General features: G+C 33.8%; 1 protein-coding gene across 4 annotated transcripts in view; it reads left to right on the forward strand.

Annotated features, from left to right (window-relative positions):
• The window catches only part of COG6 (component of oligomeric golgi complex 6), a 101,648-nt gene that overhangs the window by 50,597 nt on the left and 35,286 nt on the right, over positions 1–15,765 (forward strand). For all 4 annotated transcript variants that reach the window (XM_005585711.5, XM_005585710.5, XM_015439196.4 and 1 more), the window contains exons 14-15: positions 14,840–14,971; positions 15,271–15,438. In XM_005585711.5, the coding sequence (XP_005585768.4) occupies positions 14,840–14,971; positions 15,271–15,438 (300 nt within the window). The remainder of the gene's footprint in view (positions 1–14,839; positions 14,972–15,270; positions 15,439–15,765) is intronic.

Here is a 15,765-nt window from a genome sequence, read left to right on the forward strand (position 1 = left end):
CCTGAACAACATAGGAGTTAGGATGCTGACCCCTGTGCAGTTGAAAAAAATCTGCATATGACTTTTGACTCTCAAAATGTAACTGCTCATTAGCTTACTATTGACTGGAAGCCTTGCTAGTAATGTAAGCAGTCAATTAACACATTTTTTTGTTGTATGTATTTATATACTGTATTCTTACAATAAAGTAAGCTAGTGAAAAGAAAATGTTATTAAGAAAATCATAAGGGAGAGAAAATATATCTACTATTCATTAAATGGAAGTGAATCATCATAAAGGTCTTTATCCTCGTTGTCTTCACATTGAGTAGCCTGAGAAGGAGGAAAAAGAGGGATTGGTCTTGCTGTCTCAGAGAGTAGCAGAGGGAGAAAAAAATCTATGTAAATGTGGACCTTTGTGGTTTAAACATTGGTTGTTTAAGGGTCATCTGTAATGGATAGTAAAAGGCAATTGAAGGATGACATCTTCCAATTAAAACTTTGAACAGAACAGGATGAAAATGAGGGAAGAAAGTAATTGTAATTTGAATATATTAATTACCAATCAATATTGCAGCTTATGTGAGTTTGTAGAGTGAATGGGCTCTGATAATTATTGTTGTTTTCATTGTCATTATTATTAATTGAACCCTTGATGTTTTTCTCAGATATGAACTGGGCTATATTTAGAGTTATTTTTACATTAGATTGCAACTGTATTATGATTCTCTTTACAACTTATATGTTGCTTGTATCTACAATCATTTCCGGGTTTTTGCAAGAATATCTTCCTTTCATCAAATTTTAATGTTCCATAATTTTATATTAGTTATATCTTTTACTTATTCTGCTTCTTGTAAACCATTTTGCTTCCTCTAAAAACATTGTAGCTCTATGAAGAAAACAGTATTTATTGTAGAATGTTCTTCATTAGCAAAGCACCCAAGTGGAAATTTCTGTTAATATAATTTTAAGTGGATAGTATAATTGTTAGGAAGAATAGCTTTTAAAATAAAGGTATAGCCAGAGATGAATTTTAAAAAATATGATTGCTTTTGTGCTTTTAAAGACATACTTGGGAACTGATTCTTTATCCAGCATGAAAAAAAGAAAATTCAAGGACATAATTTTATTGAAAGACGTACCTTTTCCCTAACAAAGCAGTTTGAAGCACTTGAGTATTCAAGTATGCATACTCCCTTCCTTATCAGGCTCTCCGGAAATATTCATAACTGCAAATCTAGTGAAGTTTAAAGAGAATATGTGTCTATACTGCAAAAGACACAGTGCTGTATCAATTTAGGCTAGACTGACATTTTCTAAAATTATTTCTCACTATAGTAATAGTACAGTTCTAATTGAAAGGATATAGCCTGTCTTAAATGAAACCCATATCAAATTAATAGTAGTCAGGATTGATTTGCCTGGTCCTCTGGAGAAAAAAAAAAAAAAAAAAAAAAACCTAAAATGATTCTTTAAATAAATAGTCATTTAAATTCTAGGATATAGTTACTGCTTTGAATCTCTTTTTACTACTCATAGCATAGTATGTGGATTAGCAGCTTGGGCATCATCTGGGAACTTACTAGACATGCAAATATCTCAGGCCCTACTCCAGACCTACTGAATCGAATTATGCATTTTAATAAGATTCCCAGGAGGTTCATATGCTCGTTAAAGTTTGAGAGGTGCTGTTCTGGTTGAATAGTTTGAGTTTTACATTATTCCTTACAGATGGTTGTGCCAGGAAAACAAACAAACAAAAAACTGAATTTTTTTTATCCAAAATGCTTTAACATTAAAAAAAAAGTGTATAAAATAAGCTGTAATTTGAAGTTATTTCAAACACGTTAATTTGTACTCTTAAATTTATCTTGGACAATTTTGTTGACTTAAAAACTTAAATTCCACATATTGTCATTTTCTAGAATGTATGTATTTAGAGCAAAAGGAATAGATATATATATATATACACACACACTTCTTTAAATATATACATATATAATCCTTTATATATATATTTTAATATAGATAGAGAGAGAATGAGGAAATTCGTTTAAAAATAGGAGGACTCTGTGTTTGGTTGGTTTGTCTTTATATTTTGAAAGCAAATGGGTGAAGGGCCTTCTAAGAAACTACACAACAGAAAATTAGAGAACTTTAAATGAAAGATAGCTGAAAGAATAAAACTAAAGTTGGTAGTGGGATGAAGTCATAGGAACAGCTTTTGGAATTTTTATGGTGCAACCTTTTTATTTTTCTCTAGTAAAAGGGCACCTAAACTACCGAAAGGATAAAAAGTAGTCACAAGAAGAATGAGGACTTTTGGTATAGCGCTACACATTTAAAAAAAGAGAGGTTTTGATATATGAAATAGGAATTTTTCAGTAGCTTAAATGCTTTTTTTAAATTTATTGATTGATTAATTGATTGAGACAGAGTCTGTCTCTGTCGTCCAGGCTGGAGCTCAGTGGTGCACTCTCTGCTCACTGCAACCTCCTTCTCCTGGGTTCAAGCGATTCTCCTGCCTCAGCCTCCTGAGTAGCTGGGACTACAGGCACCCACCACCATGTCCAACTAATTTTTGTATTTTTAGTAGAGACAACATTTTACCACATTGGCCAGGCTGATCTTGAGTTCCTGGCCTCAAGCAACCCACCCACCTCAGCCTCCCAAAGTGATGGTATTACAGGCATAAGCCAACATGCCTGGCCTTTAAATGCTTTTACATGTGAAATGTTTCTGTATACTTCAACTTTGTCACTTAAAAATATTCAAATTTTGAAATAAGTATTTCATAATAAGACTTGATGTTTAATATGTACAATAATATAAAGAAGAAGAACAAATGAGCTTGCTTTTTTTTTTTTTTTTTTTTTTTTTTGAGACAGAGTCTCACTCTGTCACCAGGCTGGAGTGCCATGCACAATCTCTGCTCACTGCCTCCTCTGCCTTCCAGGTTCAGGCGATTCTCCCGCCTCAGCCTCCTGCGTAGCTGGGACTACAGGCATGCACCACCGTGCCCAGCTAATTTTTGTATTTTTAGTAGAGAAGGGGTTTCACCATGTTGGCCAGGATGGTCTCCATCTCTTGACCTCGCGATCTCCACTCACAGCCTCCCGAAGTGCCGGGATTACAGGCATGAGCCACTGTGCCCGGCCGAGCTTTCTTTTTAACTGCAGCTACAGTACCCAAGTCTAAAGTATACAGTTAGTTGAATGTTTGTATTTGCATGTGCTCATTAACTATCACCCAGATAAGACATAAAACATTTATAGCACCTCAGAAGGCATCCTCATTCCCCTTCCCAGTCAATATCTAACCCCAGTGTAAACTGCTGTCTGACTACTATCTCTTGTTTTCCCTGATATTAACTTCATGTAAATAGATCATACAGTGTGTACATTTTTGGCCCTGATTTAATTTAACATATCTGTAAGATCATATATTTTGCATGTTCAGTAGTTCATTTTTTAATTGTTGTGTAGTGATTTTGTTATATATATGCACCACAATTTACTCATTCTATTAGTGATGGACATTTGGGACATTTCTAGTTCTTGGATATTGTAAATAAAGCTGTTATGAATAGTCTTATACATGTGTTGGTGAACATAAAAGTTTTTATTTCTGTTGTATGTATGCCCAGAAATGGAATATCTGGATTATAAGATTGATTAGCTTTAGTAGATATTGCTAAGTATTTTTCCAAAGTAATTGTCCTAGATGACTTCACCAGAAATGTGGGCGTTTCAGTTGTTCCACATTCTCTCCAGTACTTGATGTTGTTAGTCTTTTTAATTTTAGTCATTATAGAAAGTGTGTGGTGGTATTTCATTTGCTTGTAGTTTGCATTTTTCTCAAGATTAATGGTGTTGAACAGTTTTTCATGTTTATTGGCTGCTGGATGTACTTTCTTGTGAAGTTGTCTTTTAAAGACTGTTGCAGATCATGCCTGTAATCCCAGCACCTTGGGAGGCCGAGGCAGGCAGATCATGAGGTCAGGAGATCGAGACCATCCTGGCTGACATGGTGAAACCCCGTCTCTACTAAAAATACAAAAAGTTAGCCGGGCGTGGTGGCGGGCGCCTGTGGTCCCAGCTACTCGGCAGTTTGATGCAGGAGAATGGCGTGAACCCAGGAGGTGGAGGTTGCAGTGAGCTGAGATCACGCCACTGCACTCCAGCCTGGGTGACAGAGTGAGACTCCCTCTCAAAAAATTAAATAAATAAATAAATAAATAAATAAAGACTGTTGCAGAGAGTCCTTAGGTTGTTACCTTTTCCTCATTGACTTGTAAGAGTTTTCAAACGTGTTTGGATACAAGTCCTTTATGGAATAATAAGCATTACAGATATTTTCTACGTTTTTGAACTGTCTTTTCACTCTGTGAGTTGTGTATTAGATCAACAGAAATTCTCAATTTGTAATTCAGTCTTGTATAACAAGCTTTTATTTCATGATTAGTTCCTTTTGTGTCCTGTTTAAGAAATCTTTGCCTATCCCAAGGTCATGAGGATATTCTTCTGTATTTTTCTCTAAGAAGCTTGATTATTTTAGCTTCCACATTTAGGCCTTCAATCCATCTCAAATGTTTGAGTATGGTATGAAGGTAGGGGTCAAGTTTAATTTGTGTGTGTATGCGTTATTTAAATTAGTTTATTTCTGCTTTCAATTTTTCTTGCCTTTGGTCTTGATCCATGTCGTAATGTCTGGTAAAACATAACTGGATACCTAATACCATGTTCTCATAGTAGGTCTTCAGCAGATGTTTGATAGATTGAAAAACTAGAAGAGCCTTAGAAGCTAATCTTCTCAGTCGTCTTTGTCCTTAGCTACATATGTATTTCTTAGGTTACCTGAGACTTCTGTTTTTTTCCAGTTAAGTTGATATTTAATAATTTGTTGTCTTAGTACCAGTAGTGCAGTTGCACGTAGTTTGTGTGCGGTGATACAAGTATAGCCTTTCTTAAAGATTCATTCTGAGTTTGTTGGGAATACTTATCTCGGGTAAGCAATTGATGGCTCCACATTAGAAAGGCAATATATGGCTCAAGGAGAAATCCTGGGCTTTGGAGTCTAATAGAGCTGTACTCAAATTCTAACTTTTCCAATCATTATGACTTTCAATAAGCTGTCACTATGTAATTGAGTTTTTACTAAATGTAAAACAAAGAATGATGACACAGTAAACTTAGATAAACCTACCCTAGGTCACATAGTCACTAAGAGTGAATAGAAATCCACGTCTGCTTAATTGCTAAGCCTGTGCCTACTTCTTGGTGGATGTTCCATACATAATAGTTCCTTTTAACATTTTCCTTTTATTTTTAATTTTTATAAATTTATGAGATACCAATGCAGTCATGTTACATTTATATATTATGTAGTGGTGAAGTCTGGGCTTTTAGTGTAACCATCACCTGAGTACTGTACATTGCACCCAGTAGGTAATTTCTCATCCTCCACTCCCACCCTCCCAACCTTTCTGAATCTCCAGTGTCTATTATTTTACTCTGTGTCCATGTGTACACATTATTTAGCTCCCGCTTACAAGAACATGCAATATTTGACTTTGTTTATTTCACCTAAGATAATGGCCTCAAGTTCCACTCATGTTGTTGCAAGAGAAATGATTTCATTCTTTTTCATGGCTGACTTTGTTTATTTCACCTAAGATAATGGCCTCAAGTTCCACTCATGTTGTTGCAAGAGAAATGATTTCATTATTTTTCATGGCTGAGTAGTATTCCATGGTGTGTGTGTATGAGTATGTATGTGTATATATATATGTGTGTGTATATGTGTGATGTGTGTGTATAACATGTATAACATATATGTAAGACAACTTAGGTTGATTCCATATCTTCACTATTGTGCATATTTTCATATGGATATACACTTGATCCAGCACCATTTATTGTAAAGGCCATCCATTCCCACTGCAGTGAAGTGGAAATGGTCATAAATCACATGACTATGTATGTGGATTTGTTTGGTAATTGTGATTTCCATTGATTTATTTTAGATTATTCCATTGATTTTATTTTGTTTAGAATCAACTTATACATTTTTAAAATAAAAAAGCTTTCTGAGGCTTTGATTAAATCTATAGATCAGTTGAGGAGAAATTAGTATCTTAATGATACCAAGATTTTCAATTTATGAACATCATGTATCTCTCCATTTACTTAGGTCTTTAGTTTCTCTCACTAACCTTTTATAGTGTTCAGGCCTTACACATCTTTTGTTTGATTTATTCCCTGATATTGAAGGGTTTTTTTGATGCTTTTGGAACTTCTTTTTCTTTTTAAATTTTATTTTCCACATATGTATTTATAGTATAGAGTTGATTTTGATTGTTGATTCTGTTTCCACATACCTTAAAGGCAGTTTGCTTTTGAGTGCAAGAGTAAGTCATTGAAGATTTAGTCTCACATCTTCATTTTTGAAAGCATTTTAAAAAGATCATTGGAACTGCTGTATGGAGAATGGAATGTGGGTATGGAGGAGCACATTTGGAAGAAAGGAGACCACTTAGGAGACAGAGTAAACCTGGCAAAAGTGGCTTGCTATAGAGTAGTAGCATAGGATGGTTTGGAGCATTTGCATTTGGAATATATTTTAATGGTATAGAGATAATTCAGTAAATTAAGTGAGGGAAATGAAGAAAAGAAAAAATCAACAAATACTTTTGGGTTGTTGATCTGATTAACTGGATAGCATTAATACTTGTACATTAAAGCTTCTAAGCAAATACCCTCATTTAATGTTTGTAAAACAAAAAGTGGTAACTATTGTTCCTACTCCCTTTTGTATTTCATACAAACTCTGAGTTCTTTAGAAGTTTTTTCTTTTTTAAATAGGGCGGCGAAGACATTAGCTGGTCCTTTTCTTTTTCTTTTTTCTTTTTTCTTTTTTTTTTTTTTGATACTAGCTTTTGTTTTTGATGAAAGAAAAATTTTAACCTTACCATGTAATGCTAATTTCTGTCTTTTAAAAAATCTTAACTTATAAAACAATATATCTAATTTTACTTATGTTTAAAATTACATTGGAGCCCATGAGTGGGCTTCTATTAATCTATAATTGTGTCTGTAATTTTCCATATGTTTATTTTTTTTTTTGAAAAACAAATGGTAACCTCAATGATATTCTTAAAGATGTATGCCTTCCTCCTCCACCTGTAACACGTGAGAATCACTGGTTTGAAAAGTTTAAAGCATGTGAGTCACAAGGATATAAAATTAGCTAGCAAAATTTCAATGTAGCAAAACATTTAGGAAGAAAGGATGCTTTATATAAACTTGAAGAAGGCCTCAAATAGGTTGTAAGATACTGGGGCCATTAGTGCTGATAGGCTTCAGTGTGGTCATGATCTTAAGAAACAGCTGTTAATAGCGCCTTATCGTAGATTCCCTAAGATCTATGATCCTACAGAAGAATCTAAGATCTATAGCATCCTCTCTGAAAAAATTAACTTTATAGAATTCAAGTAAAAATATCACTTATGAAAATCAAAATTAACACTTTGATGTGGTCGTTATATGTGTGACCTTTGGAGTTACTGCTTGGGTGAGAGTCTAAGCTCTGCCCCTTCTAAGAACAGTGGGACCTTTGGCACCTTATTTAATCTGTCCTTATTTTAGTTTCCTCATATATAAAATCCGATATTCTTCCTTCCTCCTCCTTCTCATCAGTCTTACTCATCTTCTGTAAAATGGGAATAATATATACCTTAGGCTTATTAGGATGAAATGAAGATGACATGTAAAAGTACATGGTACAGTTTTTAGATTATTTTTTCACATGTTACAAAATACTCATTTTGAAGATAGAAATATAAAGAAAGTTTAAACATAACTGTAGGTAACATTCAGTGTTTTAATATTTCAGTCTTTTAAAAATACAAGTGTACACACACCTGTACACATGATGTGCATACAATTTTGTTTTTGTTTTTGAGATGGAGTCTCACTCTGTGGTCCAGACTGGAGTGCACTGGTGCAATCTCAGCTCACTACAATGTCCACCTCCTGAGCTCAAGCGATTCTCCTGCCTTAGCCTCCCAAGTAGCTGCGATTACAGGCATATGCCACCACGCCCAGCTAATTTTTGTATTTTTAGTAGAGACGGGGTTTCGCATATTGGCCAGGTTGGTCTCAAACTCCTGACCTCAGGTGATCCGCCCACCTCAGCCTCCCAAAGTGCTGGGACTGCAGGCGTGAGTTACCATGCCTAGCCCTGATGAGTAGTTTGCATTTTTCATTTAACATATTATTGGGGCTTAATAAAATGTTAATTCTTTATTTTTGGAAACATCTTTAATACTGTACTTATGGATCCCATTCTTCCACACAGAAGCCAGTTATAGATGAATTATTTTGGTTCATATTCCCTATTAAATAGCATTACTAATGCCAAAGCATTCCCTCATAGTACTGTTGGAACATGTTTATTGTCTAGAGGCTTGTTAAGAAATGACTTACTGTTTAGTCCACTGGTATTTCAAAACAATTGATTAAATATATAGTGGCACATGTATATGTTTTATGTTATAACTATGTTGCAGGAACATAAATTGAATGTAAGCGACCATGATCAACAGTTTTTATTGATATCCATTATGCTTAAAACATTGTGAAAGAGCAGTTAAGAAGATATGTGCCTGAAATAGGGAGTCTAATCTATTTGAAGTAGACACTCTCACATGTCATTTTAGCAGCCTTGTATTTGGATTTTAAAACAAGCAAAGATGTTTGCTCATTGTCGCTGAGGGAGTATGCTTTGACTATAACCAGTGATTTTTTTATCCATTCATTCACACGAACGTGCTTAGGTTAGTGGCACATATCCGTGATATAGATATTTGGAAGTAACATGTGGCCATGTTTAAAACAAAGCTTACCTGCCTGAGCAAGTACTTGCATGCCTGCTGTAGATACTCAGCAAAGTATCCTGTGGCCAAGGTCAGGTTACAACTCTAGTTAAGATTTTTGAGAGTTTAAGATCATGACAAAAATAGAGGGAAAAGTCAAACATACAGAATAAGAAAGAGGGAAATCTTTATTTGTAAGGCAAAAGTTCACATTTTCTTCAACTTTCTGTCAGTATGTAAGATTTCTATGAATAGCTCAAGTCCTGGCATAAGTAGCAGTGATAATATTAACACCTCTTTCTCCCAGTCACATCACTCTGAGGATGCATCTGCCACTCACTCACTGGTACTGACTGGTTTCCAAGGAAGTGGAGTGTGAATAAACTTGGATTTTTTACACAGCTTAAAGCTTATAGGAATTTTTGTATTGTGATTATTGTTTTACATGAAGTTCATAAAATGTATTTTGTTTTTTTCTAATGGTTGCTACTACTTGTTTTAGGCCCTCTAAATAACAAAGTCCACTTAAGTCTAGTGTTTGGCCTCCACAGGCTTATATGGAAATATGAAAGACATAGTAAAGAGGGTCTCTTCCCTAAGGGGAAGATTATGGTTAGTATAAAGTAAGTGCAAGAATGCATTGGAGGTACTTAAAAGAAATGTAGACTTGTCTCTTACAAAGTTTAACCATTAGAATGAATTTTACAAAACGAAACTAAAGTGACAAAAGGATATTAATGAACTATTTCTCTTCCTTAGATTTTCTTTCTGTTATTCTGCTATAGGATTTTGGAGTCACAAAGTTTGTTTATCTGAAAAACTGCCATAATTTTCACTTTGCTTTAGAAGTATGGTTCTTACCTTGTTGCTGATCTAATGGATGTGTGTGAAAGCACCTCATAGAATGGCAGTTTGTCGAATGACTTGAGTTCAAGTAGCACTCACTTGCAATAATTTACCATCAACTGTAACTATGGCAAAGTGCATCTTTAGCCTTAAATTTAAACTCCTTAAAGACCTGATTTCAAGGGAGAAAAAAATTTCCTTTAAGCTTTCTCCCACCAATGTGCAAGTTTTACATCATTGGTCTTCTGTTTTGTTTGGCAATTTAAAAATCTCTTGTGTGAATTTTTGAAAAAATTTTTTTTAAAGATTTATTGCTTCCAAGTGCAACAAAAATAAAAATAAATAAATGGGACCTAATTAAACTAAAATGCTTCTGTATAGCCAAAGAAATAACCATCAGAGGAGACACACAACCCACAGAGAAAATATTTGCAAACTGTGCATCTGAAAAAGGACTAATATCCAGAATACAAGGAACACAAACAAATCAGCAAGAAAAAAAAATCCCATCAAAAAGTGGGCAAATGAGATCAAGGAAATGCAAATTAAAACCACAGCGAGACACCACCTTACTCCTGTAAGAATGACCATTATTAAAAAGTAAAAAAATGTATATATTAATGTGGATATGGTGAAAGGGAATGCTTATATACTGCTGGTGGGAATGTAGATTAGCACAGCCTTTGTGGAAATCACTAGGGAGATTTCTTAAAGAACTAAAAGATCTACCATTCAATCCAGCACTCCCACTACTGGATATCTACCCAAAGGAATAGAAGTCATTATATCAAAAAGACACTTGCACACGTATGTTTATGGCAGCACAGTTGCAATTGTAAAGATAATGAAACCAACCTAAGTGCCCATCAACCAATGAGTTGCAAAATAAAGAAATTGCAACAACTTGTATGGAGCAGGAGGCCATTATTCTAAGTGAAGCAACTCAGGAATAGGAAACCAAAAACTGTGTTCTTAAAAGTGGGAGCTAAGCTCTGGGTACACAAAGGCACACAGAGTGATATAATGTACTACGGAGACTTAGAAGGGGGAGAGGATGAGGAGTGAGGAATAAAAAATTAGATATTGAGCACAATATACGCTACTTGGACGATGGGTGCACTAAAATCTCAGACTTCGGCACAGTACAATCATCCATGTAACCAGAAACTTTTGTATACCAAAAGTTACTAAAATTAAAAAAAATTTTTTTAAAGATTTATTGCTTCCAAAAGACACTATGTACTCTCTCCTTCTCTCTCTCTCTCTCTCTCTCTCTCCCCCTCTGTATCTCTCTCTCTAAGCTTCCCTGGAGGATTTGTTAGATTTTTTTTTTTTTCTGTTTGTGAAAGGTATTGGGAACTGACACATACGTGTTTGCTCTAGTTTTTATAGCTGTCTATTTCTATATTATAGCTATTAGAATGCTAGCAGATCTTTCTGATTTGTACTAAGCTAAAGATTCCACTGAAAAATTTTTGAGTATCTTCTGTTCAGTTCATATTACTTATAAACATGTATATGCATGCATGTATATGGAATATCTGTATATTTAAATTTTTAGAATTATGAGTATGTTGATTTCTATTAAATGTATATTTATTTTAAAAAGGAAACACAAAGAAGAAAATAATACTCATCTACATCCTCTCACTCTGAATTAACTGTTATTAACTGCTTGGTATATTTCATTTCTTTTAGGGGGCAGAGATCACTCTATTAATTTTGTAAAACTGATATGCGTATATTTATACATAATTTAAACCATAGAGAAGAGCACAAAGATGAAAAATTTTTAAAAACCCTCTTCTTGGAAATAACATTAGTTAACTTTATTATCATCAGTTTAACAACAGTCTAGATATCATTTTAAGTAGGAATGATAAATAGAATACTTTTGTGAAGATAAGATCATATTCTGGAGGTTTTTTTTAAGTTCACATTTATTTGAATTTAATGAAAGAAAAGGAGACAAAACTGAAGAAACTGTGGAATGTAAAATATGTATCTCTTCACTACAAGAAATATTTTCCTTCAATTCTGTACGTTTTGGCTCTATGTGTTTTGGGGCTTTTTTGTTGGGTGCATATATGTTTATAATTATTTTATTTTTTTGATTGACCCTTCTATCATTATCAGATATCCTTTATTTCTAGTAATAATTTTTGTCTTAAAGTCTGTTTTGTCTGGTATTAGTATGTTAATGTAGCTAATTTAATCTAGCTTTCTTTCTGTTATTGTTTGCAAGGTATAGCTTTTTATATCCTTTTACATCCAATTTTTTTTGTCTTAAAAGTGTGTCTCTTGAAGTTTGCATATAGTTGGTACATGGTGTGGGTTTTCAAATTAATCTGCTAGTCTCTGCTTTTTGATTGTCATGTTTAATCCATTTACACGTAATTTAATTGAGGGTAGAGTAGGATTTATGTCTGCATTTTGCTCTTTTGTTTTCTGTATGTCTTAAATGATTTTTTTCTCTGTGTCCCTGTTACTTCTTTTACATTAAGTAGATATTTTCTAGTATACTAATTTAATTCCCTTGTTATTTAAATATATATGTATGTGGGTATAAGGTTTTATTTCCTGAGTGGTGCCCTGGGAATTACAATTAGCATCTTAATTTATAACAACATACTTTCAATAGTATACAAAAACTTTGCTCCTATATAGCTCCATTGTCCTCTTCCTTTATGCCATTATTAATACAGTTAAATCTTATGACATTGTATACCATCAACATAGACTTATAATTATTGCCTCATGCAGTTTTCTTTTAAATTAGAGTTATGAAGAAAAAAATACATTAAAACTGTCTTTTATAGTTATCATTGTTGCAGCCTTGACCAGTGCTCTATTTTTTTATGTGGATCAAGTTACTTTCTAGTGTCCAGTTTTCCTTAGTATGTCTTGTAGGGCAGGTATGCTAATGAAGAATTTTTGCCTTTATTTGGGAGTGTCTTAATTTCTCCTTTATTCTTGAAAAATAGTTTTGCTGAATTTGAAATACTTGGTTGACAGTTCATTTATTTCAACCTGTGAATATGTCATCCAATGCTTCTGGCCTGCATGTTTTCTGGTAAGAAATCAGCTATTGATCTTGTCAAAAATCCCTTGTCATAATGAGTTATTTCTTTCTAGTTGCTTTCAGAATTATCTCTTTGTCTTTTGACAGTTGGATTATGATATATGTTAATGTAGGTCTCTTGAGTTTATCCTTCTGGGAGGTCAGTTAGCTTCTTGGATGTTGATTAATGCTTTTTAAAATCAAAATTGGGAAGCTTTCTGTCATTGTTTCTTCACTGCCTTTTTCTCTTTGTTCTTTCCTTCTGGGATCCCCTGTATACTTACGTTGTTAAATAGTGTCTTATCTCTGATGTTCTGTTCATTTTTTTTTCAAATTCTTTTTCCTTCTGTTTCTCAGACTCAATAATCTTTAAGTTCCTGTCTTTAAGTTCATTGATTATTTATTCCGCCTGCTCATATCTGCTGTAAGGCCAAGCACAGCAGTTCACACCTGTAATCATAGCATTTTGGGAGGCTGAGACAGGAGGATCACTTGAGCCCAGGAGTTTGAGACCAGCCTGGGCAACATAGAAAGGCTACCATCTCTACAAAAAAGAAAATGAGCCAGGCATGGTGGCACGTCCCTGTATTCCTAGCTGTTAATACTTGGGAGACTGAGGTGGGGTGATCACTCGAGCATAGGAGGTCAAGCTGCAGTGAGCTGTGATTGTACCACTATACTTTGTCCTGAGTGACAGAGAGAGACCCTGTCAAACAAAACAAAACCCTATAGTGAATTTTTCATTTCAGTTATTGTACTTTTTGACTCCAGAATTTCTATTTGGTTATATTTTATTATTCCTGTCTCTTTATTGATATTCTCTATTTGGTGAGACATTGTTTTCATACTTTAGTTCTTCAGACATGATTTCCTTCAGTCTTTGAACATATCTAAAATAGCTTGTTTAAAGTCTTTGTCTAGTAAATCTAACATCTGGACTTCTTCAGATAATGTTTCTGTTGAGGTGTTTTTCTGTGTATGCTGTACATGGACTATATTTTCTTGTTTGTTTGCATGTTTTATGATTTTTTTGTTCTTGTTGTTTTTATGAAGGAGAGAGTATTTTTGGACATGCTTACTTTGCTATTCCTGGTGATGTCACTTATGTATTAACTTTCTACATGAAACAATCTCATAATAAATGCCAATATTTGAAAACTCTTACACCTTTCTACCTACCTGCCACTTGGATGTAGTCTCTTACATTGTCTTCTAAGTGCTATTTTTAAAAAATTTACAAAATATTACTTTATTAACATTACAAGTATTCTGAAAATATTTTTAAAGAAATTCATAGGCACTTCTTTTTATGTATCATGGTGCCACCAAATAAGGATAGTGAACTTGGCATACCTTCTACTTAGTAAGTGCAAGGCACGCTACTCAGCCATGCAACAATCTCATTTAATATTTACAGAGTCCCTCTGAAGCTCTGGAAAGTTAAGTAACTTGCTGAAGATTACACAACTAGTAACTGATAGATCCAAGATTTGAACTTAATGTGCTTAACTCTAGAGCCCAAGATATTAATGGTAATGTTATACTGTTTCTGTGAAGTGATTTTCAAAATGTGTGACCCATGAGTTACCTTCTTAAGAGACTCCTAGGGTGCTTGTTGAACTGTCAATTCCTGAACCCCTAGCCTATACATATTGAACTAAAATCTCTGAGATTTGGGCCTGAGAGTAGGTGACGTTTCTCAATTATATTATAGTTGGGATAGTGCTGGTCTATGGACTGCTTTTTTCTTATGATTTGAGCTAAAAAATAAAACAGGCCATTTTAAATACATATTAAAATATAATTCTGTAATTCAAGTGAACATTAACTTTTCAAATTTTTTTTTTAATTTTAGAGTACAAGGTGAGATATTTTGAGATAATCTGGCAAAGAACTTTTCTCTCACTTTGTATGCTGTTAGTGTAGTTCAAAGTAAGCTATTAATAAATTATAGGTTTCTAATGTGTGAGTCTATGCTTTATAACTTTTACATTTTTTTTTACTATGAACTTACATTTACCCATTAAAATTTAGTGGAAAAATATAAGGAGTGGATAAATCATCTCGTATTTTAGGTTGAACTCCCACCACCTGATCTTGGACCAAGTTCTGCACTAAATCAGACACTAATATTGCTGCGTGAAGTTTTAGCATCTCATGATTCTTCAGTTGTACCATTAGATGCTCGTCAAGCTGATTTTGTGCAGGTATGTTGTAAATTCATTTTTAATGATTGTTTTTTGCTCCTCTATTGTACATTCTGTTTCACTTCTGGATTTTTGTAATTCATATACTTTGACAATCCCTTTCTTACTGTTGATTTTCCTTCAAATATTAAACCAGTTCTCATAATTTAAAAAGTATTGATTTATGTTTAATCTTTTCCTATGTGCTTCCATAAATTGGCTTCCTTCTGATTAGTTTGGCATTAATTCTGAAGTATCATTAACCCAAGACCATATCAGTGATTGAGAAATAAAGAATTCATTTTATTTTTCATTTGTAGGTTTTATCATGTGTCTTGGATCCTCTCCTACAGATGTGTACTGTATCAGCCAGCAACTTAGGCACAGCTGACATGGCCACTTTCATGGTCAATTCACTATATATGATGAAGACAACATTAGCTCTATTTGAATTCACTGACAGACGTCTGGAAATGCTACAGTTTCAGGTAAATTTTTCTATAAAATGACTATTTACTATGATCGAATCTTTTTCTCTATGTGATAGCTTTAAGTTATTGGCTTAACTAATTTTAATGACCTAATTCCTATAGATCCCTTGATATCATCTGATGAAAGGACACACGCACACATATACAACACACACACACACACACAAATTTAGTATTTCAGTTTTCAGCTTTAGAGGAACCAGAATATGTAATGTTTAAAATACTCGATTCATACCGTAGTATGTGATGGTGGATTGAAGCTTTTCTGATTAATTTGAACAGTTACTCTGTATGCAGATTTCAGTTTCTGAACTGTGAATAATA

This window comes from Macaca fascicularis, chromosome 17 (genome assembly GCF_037993035.2).
Source record: "Macaca fascicularis isolate 582-1 chromosome 17, T2T-MFA8v1.1".
In the NCBI taxonomy this organism is placed as follows: Eukaryota; Metazoa; Chordata; class Mammalia; order Primates; family Cercopithecidae; genus Macaca; species Macaca fascicularis.